The following is an 11,097-nucleotide window of genomic DNA, read 5'->3' on the forward strand; positions in this document are numbered from 1 at the left end:
AAACCCAAAGGATTCCTTCAAACCCATTATGACCACTGCCAGCTGTTAAACATGGTTTGGCGGCAATCTCATGGAAGTCAGAAGGTTTTATGGTTGCTCTCCATAATTGTATAATAGCAAATGAATGAGACCATTCATGTGAATCCCATGATCCATGATGAAAACAACCTCAGCTAAATGGTTTCAGGATCCATTAAGATGGTCTCTTTCTAAACCCTTCATCTCTCAAACACCTGGAGAACTTTTCTGCTTACGGATTTGCTCAGTATCTCAGCGCACATTTCAGCTGTATTTGCATTTGCATTTGAGAATCATTTCTAAACAGTGTTGTTATTGTTCACCAAAACTAAAACTTATACTGTATAAAAATAAATATTTTTCGTTAACTGAACTTAAACTTGAAAAAAAAAATTACATGGAAATTAGAAATGTTGCCTTGGCAGCTTAGTTGAAATAGATATGTTTAAGTACTAACATTACTAACCAAAACTGAAATAAAAGATAAAAAGTTGAAAACCAAGGCAACTATCAACTTATTTTATTTAACAATATTTGTTTAGCTTTTATTTTTATTTCAGTTTTTGTTTTAGTAAAGCTAAATAGAATTTTTTAAAGAAACTAAAAAGTAAAAACTTTATTTGGAAATTTAAAAAAAAATGCAATTAGAAATGTTGCTTTGGCAACTAACTGAAATAAATTTATGTACGAAAATTAGTAAAACTAAAACTGAAATAAAAAATAAATTAAAGCTTAATATAAATATTTAAAAAGTAATAAAAAATGATAACTTTCAGTTTTTATTTGTTTTAGTTTTCAACTTAAGCTTATTTATTTATTAAGAATATAAAAAATAATTAAAGATAAATAGATTTTTCTTTTCAAAATTAAAAAAATGTTGTTAAATAAAGTTGTTTGTTGCCTTGGAAGCTAACTAAAATAAATTAGATTAATTTATAGTACTAAAACTAATTTATTTTTTATTTTAGTTTTAGTAAAGCTAACTAGAAATATTTTTAAAAAAGAAACAAAAACTAATAGTACTAAAATTACTAAAAATGAAATAAAAAAGCTAAATAGAAATAAAAAACAAAAACTATTAAAAACTAACAACATAAAAAAGACAGCAAAATTACTAAAACTTAAAATGAAAATTGAAAATATAAAAATAAAAGCTAGTTTAAAATACTAATAAAAAATAACATTGTCTCTGAAGATAAAAGGTGTTCCTCGATATCACTTTATCATGTAAGACGTTCCCATTTTTGGTTCTTCTAGTATATTTAGTAGATATTAATAAAATATTTTAAATTGTTCCACTTGGAGAATAATATGTTTATTCATTTCTCATCTATCAATACAGACAAAACCAAAGAAGCATCGCTGCTCATGCCACAGTCTGCTCCATACTCATCCTCAGGAGGTCCTTCGTCCATCTCCACCTCAGGCCTTGGCCTCTCTTCAATCAGCCAGTTTGGGAAAAGCCACAGGCTCATGGTAACTCCCATGATGCTCCAGCGGCAGGAGGAGGAGGACAGATGGCTTGCCAGACAGAGAGCAGCACTGAAGGTGGAGAAAGCGGACAGACACGGCCAGGAGTTTCAACAGCAAGAGAGGCACCAGGATGTTGTTCGGACCGCAGAACCAGTCGAACCACAGAGAGAGACACACAGGTGGGTGCTGAAGGGAAACTCCAGCCAAAAATCAAAACCTCTTGATATGTATAGTCTACGATAATGCCGCAAGTATTGTTGTTGACATTATCGAGTATGTCACTCACTTTGCCAAAAACAAACAATAAGATATAGTTCCAAATGAAGACACAGCAGAACCATTTTCCATCTCCGAGCAACACACAGCAGCGTTTAATTACTGAATGAATCAGAGTTTTTGAACGAATCAATGATTCAGTGATCCATTCATAAAGACTGCTTTGTTCCTGAATGAATCAGCCATTTGAACGAATCGGTTTAATGAATGATTCAATGACTCCCTCATTAAGACATCGACTTTCTGCCACCTATTGGCGGTTTTAGCTTCTTATTTATTTATTTATTTGTTTGCCTGGCAGAGAGCTCTGGAGGTACAGAAAATAAAAATATTTATTTATTTAATATAATATATAAAATGTATTTCTATTTAATTTTATGTATTTAATTGAATTAATATTCTGGCTTATAGCAATATTTATATTATATATCATACTATATATCATGTTTAAATTATCATTATTTTTTCCTAGGCTTATTTCATAATTTAATATTCAAAATATTGTTTTTAAAAGATTAATCCAATAGCATTATTTATACATTTGTAATTGCAGTGTAAATACATGTAAATGGTGCTTTAAACACAGCTTCTGTGCCACTTCTGCAGTGAAAAATTGATTTTGTTTATTTCATTTGATTAGCAACAGCCTATAGTGTCTTATTATTCTAATTTAATTTCTTGATTAAACATAAGAATTTGACTTAAAAGATGATACATACATCTAATAAGGGTAGAAAAACTCCCCTGCAAATCAGTTTAAGGGGCCAGATATTGCCTTGTTATGTAAAAGTTCATTTGTGCCTCTGCTGTGAACTGACCATCACACAGAATATGAAAATATGAAGAATATGAAAAGCTTTGGGAGTTCTGCCAAGGTACCAGCATAAAACACACTCAGGAAATTATTATCTAATCTTGTGATTGACAAAATCCCAGAAAATATCAAGATATCATTTTTGTCAGTATCACTGCTGCCATTGTGTGTTATCATACTGCCCTCTTCTGGTGCACTCTAGAAATGTTTTCTTCTGTTTCAGGTACGGCACACACCATAATGATGTGGGTGTCAGAGACTTACCTCAACCCTTGGGTGCACCACCTCCTCTCATCATTCCTAAACCTCTTCCTCGGGACCATCACCCCTCTTCTTCCACTCCCAGCAGCCTTTGGAACCCCGTCTCCCTCCTCAACTCGCCCTCAGACCGGCCTCTATCCCACATCCATCCTTTCTCAGGCCACACCAGACCAAAACCTCTTGAAGAAGAAGTCAAGCCCTCTTCCATGCGGGTGAACAATCTTCTGGAGCCTGGAAAATACCTGGCGGATCTGGAGAAATCCACCCGGAGCTTTCTGATCCAGCAGAGGGCCGCCTTCACCCAGTCTGGACCTGCGGACAACAGGCAGCCCCAGGGTCTGGCTCTAGAAAGGACAGACACCATGATGGTGTATGATCAGGCTCTCCAGCAGCACAGGAGGCTGGTCAGCAAATTAGACCTGGAGGAGAAGAAACGCAGGGAAGCCAGAGAGAAAGGTATGAAGTGGTAGAGTGGAAAATGTCAAAATGTCTTATTTATTTGTTTTGTTTGTTTGTTTGTTTGTTTCTATCTATCTATCTATCTATCTATCTATCTATCTATCTATCTATCTATCTATCTATCTATCTATCTATCTGTCCATCTGTCTGTCTGTCTGTCTGTCCATCCATCCATCCAAATATTATATATAATATCCATCTATTTAAATATTTGATATATTATAATATTCTAAATATTCTAATATTCTAAACATGTTATATAAAATATATAAGAATTTACTAAAAATATTATAAAAGTTTGCATAAAAATTGTGCTTTATTATTTGATTATATTTAAAAAATCACAAAACCATATTTATTTTGGCCAGTATTACAGCTTGTGTAACATTAAACACTACCGTTAACGTTACTGAGGTCAAGTTAGAATTTTTTTATTTATTGATCAAGTGACAGTGAATACATTTATAATGTTACAAAAGATTGTATTTCAAATAAATGCTGTTCTTTTAAACTTTCTATTCATCAAAGAATCATGAATAAAAAATCGTACACAACGATTTTCAACATTGATAATAATCAGAAATGTTTCTTGAGCATCAAATCAGCATATTAGAATGATTTCTGAAGGATCATGTGACACTGAAGACTGGATTAATGATGCTGAAAATTCAGCTTTGCATCAAAGGATACATATGCAGTCAGATTTCTTCTTTCATCCATTTTGTGTCTTTCACTTATGTAATAATCTTCTGCCTTTTTCAGGTTATTACTTTGAATTAGATGACTCTTATGATGAGAGCGATGAGGAGGAAGTTCGAGCTCATCTGAGAAGAGTCGCTCAGCAGCCTCCTCTCAAACTAGATGCATCTACAGAGGTACAGTGACACATTTCATTAGGGGGACTTGTGCATTTTTAGAATTTATGTGCATCTTGTCATTTCCATCCAGTGTTGTTTTTTTTTTGTTTTTTTATGCAATATCCTGAAATGCACATAAAAATAGGTGGATGGAAACATAGCTAGTGACTGTCTGTTTCTTTTCTCTCTGCAGAAGACAGAGTTTTTGGGTTTGTTTGGACTGACGACTCTCTCTAAGCGAGATGAGCTCCTGGAGATGAAGAGGAGGAAGAGGAGGAGGATGATGCAGGAGAGAATCCCTTCACCCTCAATGGTGCAGAGTAAACGGAAGACTCCATCTCCTCCCCAGCCTCCCCTCACCACACGCTTCACCCCAGAGGAGATGGACTGCACTGCTGAACTCGACGACAAGAAACACTTCCTCAGCATGTTCGACCTGAACCATGTCAGTCTGGATGAAAGAAGAAGTATGTACAGTGCAGACACCAACACACCGAATTTTGTACAAATACTGTCACAGTCACACAACCAGTGTTGAAGATGCTGGAGAACTTTACCTAATAATAATATAATCATTTGGACATAAATATTAATAAAAACAAAAATTAAATAAAAAAAGAAAAAATATTATTTCTAATTATTTAAAAAATATATACAATTATATAATGTAATAATATATATAATTGTATATATGAATATATATTCATTATATATTCATTGAAATGAACTCTCTGAACTGATTTGCTAAAAATAAGTGGAGAGAAGATATTTGACAAGAATGATGTTGATTATCTATTATATTTTTTTTTACCTCAGAGAATAAGAAGATTGAGGACTTGCTAGAAGCCATCAAACAGAAAACTGTTACTTTGGACACCCTCAGATATGCCTCAGTTAGACCCTGTTCTAGCCCATCTGCTCCAGTATCTGGTAAGATCGACAGATACAGATATGGCTTTAACCAAATGATTAAGCTTTGGCATTATCCTTCGATTTCTAAGTCATATTCTATGCTTTTCCCATCATACAGCTGTCTCACATCTCAATCAGTCAGTCAGTAATGTTCATTCTGAACCCCGAAATCACTCACCCGAAAACCCTCTGCCTCAAGACCCCCCGGCACTGGCACCTCTCCAGGCTCAAAACCAACCCAAGATGACGTCCCCGAGCAGAAGAGCTCCGAGCCTGCAGGCCAGCGCTCGACAGCCCCTCTCCCGGCCGAAGGACCAACCTCCTGGGCTCAATGGAGTAAAACTCCAGGTATGGGAGCGAAGAAACTCTGAGGAGTTCGCACAGCACTTCCATCAGTCTGTGCTGCAGTCTACTCAAATATCCCAGCAGAAACAGAAAGGTAACGTTGGATACTCTATACTTATATTTGAGAGAGAGAGACGTATATATATACATATAAACATATTACCAGTATAGCCTGCTTGACATGTATTCCAACAGGTGCTGCTATTGGGGTGAATGAGCAGTTTGACCCCCCTGCACATCCACCTCCAGGCCTCCAGAGGGCAGTCAACAAACTCCCTAATGGACAGACCAATGGCCACTCTTGCCATTTATCATCCCTCCACGACTCTCCAGGGGTGAGGAATGACCTTTCAGCTGGGGAGGGCATCAGTTCAGATGAAGATGAGGAAGAGGAGTCGTTCAGTCCTAGGTGGAAAGGGATTGAATCTATATTTGAGGCATACGAGGAGTACATGGAGGGTGAGTTTACAGCACTTGATGAGATTCAAACTTGCATTATTTGGGTAAATATGTGAACATGAACTTTTAGCAAGTTGAAAATGAACTAAGCAGATAATTGAATTTGTTGAGTTAAAGTGTTAGTTCACCCAAAAATGAAAATTATGCCATAATTGACTCACCCTCAGGCCATCCTAGGTGTATATGACTTTCTACTTTCAGCAAAACACATTTTATATTAAAAAATATCCTGCCTCTTCCAAGCTCTATAATGGGAGTAAATAGTAACTGAGATTTTGAAGCCCAAAAAAGTACATCCATCCATAATAAAAGTAATCCATACGACTCCAGGGGGTTAATAAAGGCCTTCTGAAGCGAAGTGATGTTTTTTTTTTGTTAGAAAAATATCCATATTTAAAATTTTATAAACTATAATCACTGGTTTCCGGTAACGGTCATACGTGCGTCTAGTTCCGGTGGAAGAGTGACTTCTGACCTGACGTATGACATATTGATGAAAGCGGAATGCGCAGAGGATAGAGCAAAACAAAACACCGTTCACGAATTAGAAGTCTAAAATTAGAATTTTTGAAGAGAAATGTTGGAGGAGCTTGAGTTTGTTGAGTTTGCCTGAGTTTGTTGCCCAGCCCTATTTGATTGAACCACCAGTCATACGTTGGGTCAGAGGTCACTCTTCTGCCAGAGTGAAGCCAGTGATCATAGTTTATAAAGTTTTAAATACAGACATTTGTCTTACAAAAACCCATTGCTTTGCTTCAGAAGGCCTTTATTATCCCCCTGGAGCCATATGGATTACTTTTAGGATGGATGGATGTGCTTTTTGGGGTTTCTAAATCCCGAATTTCATTCACTCCCATTATAAAGCTTGGAAGAGCCAGGATATTTTTTTTATATATAACTCAGCTTGTGTTTGGCTGAAAGAAGAAAGTCATATACCCCTAGGATGGCTTGAGGGAAAGTAAACTATGGGGTACTTTTAATTTTTGGGTGAACTCTCCCTTTAAGGTGTGGTCAAAATTTTGTCTGTTTTCAATAGTGTTGATGTATGAAGCACAGCTCACACAGAAGTCACTTTGAAACCAAGCAGCTTTCTGTTGGTCAGTGTGGCGATTCTGCTTGACCAACTTGAACCCGTTGTGAAATCTGCATTGAGAAATCTTTCACCCTCACGAGAATTTCCCAAACGTGTGAATTTGTATTGAAATGACTGGATTTCGTCTTGAAAATTCGACAGTAAATGTGAGCACGCCTTTAGACTGCATTGATTTGTCTGTGGTTGCAGGTGTCTGTGGACAGGATATTGTCTTTTCAGAGTGTATATTTGATTTTTACTGTATGATTACAGTGCATTGCTCACCTGTCCCTCTCTGTCCCTTTCTGTGTCTCAGAAAGAAGTATAGAGCACCAGGTTCTCCAGAGTGAGTGTAGACGCCTAGAGACACACCATTACAATCTCACTCTGACAGCTGAACAGCTTTCTCATAGTATGAGGGTAAGAATATATTATTTTGGTATTTATACATTATATTATTTTATTTTCTATAGATTATTATAGTTTTATGTTTTATTTTTATTTATTTTTTTTAAGATACCATGTGTTTTTGCACACTGAAATCATGTTGTTTTAATAACAAGTATTTTAACATTTATGAATTGATCATTCATGGGGTGTTTTTACCTGAACTATTTAGTTGGATGTTCACCTAACATTTTTTTAAATGTTACTACTTGTTTCAGAATGTTCAGAGAATATTCTAAAGTAACATTCCCATAATGTTTGAAGAATGATAAAATGGAATGTTTTCTTAACGTTCGCATAACCAAGAAAAAAACTGGATGTTTTGAATGTTCAGAGAACATTCAGAAATAACATTTTTATAACTTAATGTGAATGTTAGCAAAACGTTCTTGGAGCATATTTTTGTTAGCTGGGATACTGACCAGGGGTTCGTTTCCCAAAAGCATTGTTTGCCAACTATGCTCTCAAGCTCAATTGTTAGCAATATAGTTTAACGATTCAGTGTTTCCCGAAACCATAGTTCAAACAAACAATTGCAAACAGCATTGCAAAGCCTACAGCTCTTAACCTGTGGTTAGTAGCATAGTTTCGTGTAAGTGTGACATGTGGACTTACATAGATCATGCTCTTGAGCAAAACAAGTAAGCTAACATGCAGTACAACCTATATCTGTCATTATTTATTTACATATTTGTCAAGAGAGTGAACAGGCAATTTTTTAAGCGTGAGCCTGTGTGCACGTATGAGGGAACCCGTAATTGGATAAAACATCTGGAAATCAAGCAAAACAATGGAAAACAAAAGCAGCGAAGTACTTGTTAGATGCCATGCTTGTTATTTACAACAATAATCTGATATTACTTTGATCTTAGCATGGTTTGAACAACGGATGTGCAACAAAGTTACTACGATTTTGGGAAACTGTTGTGACTAGCTAGTTCATTTCTCCAATGATGCATCATACTATGGTAGTTAAAGGGTTAGTTCGCCCAAAAATGAACATTTTTGAATTAATTACTCACCCTCATGTCGTTCCAAACCTGAAAATACCTTCATTCATCTTCAGAACACAAATTAAGATATCCCCCATAGACTACAATGTTATTACCACTTTCAAGGCCCAGGTATGTAGTAAAGACATTGTTAAAATAGTCCCTGTGACTATAGTGGTTCAACCGTAATGTTATGAAGCGACAAGAATACTTTTTGTGCACAAAAAACAAATAAAATTTTTTAGAAGAAATGTGACAGAAGAGAAGAAATTGTTGAATAAAGTTCTCGTCGCTTAAGGTTGAACCACTGTAGTCACATGGACTATTTTAACAATTTATTTACTACCTTTCTGGGCTTTGAAAGTGGTAATAATGTTGTAGTCTATGGGGGGTCAATAAGCTCTCGGATTTCATCAAAAATGTCTTCATCTGTGTTCCGAAAATGAACAAAGGTCTTACGGGTTTGGAACGACATGAGGGTGAGTAATTAATGACAGAATTTTCATTTTTGGGTGAACTAACCCTTTAAGCAGTGAGTTGCGTCGTTCATTGTGCGGGAAACACACTCCTGCCTGAATTTTGTTCTTGTTGACAATCATATTATCAGAAGCATTAGCTCCCCCTTGTGTCAGCTTTGAAATCTACTAAAATCTTTGACAATGGATAATTGAGTAAATAATAGTAAATAATAATATTATATATGCTCAGTTATCATATATTACATATGTAAACAAACTTATTGAATTCATTATTTAGTTATCCAATGTATTTTTTATCGTATGATAATAACTAATACTATGTAATGTATGAAATTTTTCTCTCTTTTCCCCCATAACTAGGACCTGTTGGCACAGAAGCACAATCTAGCCCTGAAGAGAGATCGCATGCAGGCTGAACTGGAGCACTTCAAGAAATGCTTGGCATTGCCGCTGCTACACTGGCACAGAGGATACTACAAGAGGCCTTCGCCGAGGTGACCTTACTCGCCTTTATGATGGATGTGCTTATGAAGGGTGGCTGGTCAGTGTAATCGCTGGGTCAACGTGGCCTCACATGAGAACTTAATCTAAACGTGTGATTGCAGCTTTGGCATGAGAAGATAGACAATTGGTCATTGTCTGGTGCCAATGTTTGATGCCTCACTGTGACTCTCTGCACTAAAAATCCAACCACTATATACAGGATCTAATCTCTGAACAAAACAGGCATTCAGCATATCCATTACATGACTAACGGACTAAATCTGATGGGACATTTGAAAGACCAATGCCAAGAGGTGCAGAAAACTAACCCGGAGCTGTTCACATGCAGATGGCTCTGGAAATCAGCTAATGTGGAATTTAGTTCAAATGTTTTAATATTTATACAGTTTTTAAAGGAATATTATTATGTAAAATACTGTCAAATCACATTTTGTATGTTTTTATTATTAATGATTAATTATAAAAAGGACTGTAATTTGGGAAAAAAAATATTTTGATGCTTTTTGCTGGGAAAAAATGTGTTGATTGGGTACTGCTGGTCAGAAATGTTGGTAAAAAACAGAAATGAAGTTAGGATCTCATTTCAAAATCTCATCAAAGGTTTCAGTTTATTAATTGTTATTGTAGGGATGTCATGAAAGTAGTTGTCTAGTACTATTTAACAGTGTTCCTGTATGTTTTGTTATTCTCTCGTTGTCACACACCAAATCAAAAGTTCTGTTACCAACCAGTACATGGCTGTTCGAAAATGGACACTAAAAAAAACAATCAAATGGGTATCACTTTATAATAGCTTTCATTATTGACTCATTAATAACAAACAGCAGATCAGCAGTTCACACATTTAAATATGAATATACTGAAAATACATGAATCATGAGTACATTTGTGAATGTACATTAATTATTATGGAGGACCATTTGTGCTAAGTCAGTCAAGCAAACGATCATTATCATGTGGATGATGAAAAAACAATTAATAAAAAAATAATAAATATGAATAAAATAAATGAATAAAAACAGATGCATACAATATAAATGAGAATATATACATAATAATTATGAAAAAATAAGAATAATCAATTAAATATGGTATTTTCTGTTTAATTCATACAATATTTTATTTGTTATATTTTTATTTGTTTTATTTGTTTTTATTTGTTATATTATATTTTAATATAATATTTATATTGATTTCTGGGTCATTTTGTTTCTAAAATGATTATGAAATGGCACAAACGGTCCCCTATAAATTAACATTCGGTTAAAGATTATATGATGATCATGTAATACTGTTTGTTACAGACTTATTAAAATCATAAAAATAATTATAAAGTGTCACCCAAATGTTTGTTTGTATAACTTGGCCAGTATAATTTATTTTTCAACCTACAGCTGCCAACAGTCATTTAGCTTGTGCATTTCATACAGATTTTAGTGCCACAAAGTTTTGTACAGCAGTGACTAGTGAAAAAACACAAATGAGCTGTCACTGTATTATTAATTATGACATAACCCCCCAGTTTCACAGACAAGGCTTAAGCTAGTCTTAGACTGAAATGCATGTTTGAGCTTTTTTAATGGAAAGCAACTTGCACTGACATATCTTAAATTATGTCACTTACATTGTTTTGTCTCATGATGCACACTAGGAATGTTTTTTTCTAGGGCACGTTTATAAAAGCTACTTAAATGTCCTAATTGAACTAAGGCCTAATCCTATCTTAGTC

General features: G+C 35.0%; 1 protein-coding gene across 2 annotated transcripts in view; it reads left to right on the top strand.

Moving 5' to 3' along the window:
* The window catches only part of gse1a (Gse1 coiled-coil protein a), a 40,885-nt gene extending 29,926 nt beyond the window's left edge, over positions 1–10,959 (top strand). The window contains exons 8-16 of one of the 2 annotated variants that reach the window (XM_048158903.1): positions 1,361–1,670; positions 2,805–3,298; positions 4,064–4,176; positions 4,352–4,625; positions 4,975–5,088; positions 5,189–5,509; positions 5,611–5,874; positions 7,263–7,366; positions 9,225–10,959. In XM_048158903.1, the coding sequence (XP_048014860.1) occupies positions 1,361–1,670; positions 2,805–3,298; positions 4,064–4,176; positions 4,352–4,625; positions 4,975–5,088; positions 5,189–5,509; positions 5,611–5,874; positions 7,263–7,366; positions 9,225–9,362 (2,132 nt within the window). In that variant the 3' untranslated portion in view covers positions 9,363–10,959. Of the gene's footprint in view, positions 1–1,360; positions 1,671–2,804; positions 3,299–4,063; positions 4,177–4,351; positions 4,626–4,974; positions 5,089–5,188; positions 5,510–5,610; positions 5,875–6,910; positions 7,178–7,262; positions 7,367–9,224 lie in introns of those variants that run through there. The other variant, XM_048158904.1, reaches the window with a different exon arrangement.
* Positions 10,960–11,097: the final 138 nt, after the last annotated feature.

The sequence above is a fragment of the Megalobrama amblycephala genome, linkage group LG15 (assembly GCF_018812025.1).
Source record: "Megalobrama amblycephala isolate DHTTF-2021 linkage group LG15, ASM1881202v1, whole genome shotgun sequence".
Classification (NCBI taxonomy): Eukaryota; Metazoa; Chordata; class Actinopteri; order Cypriniformes; family Xenocyprididae; genus Megalobrama; species Megalobrama amblycephala.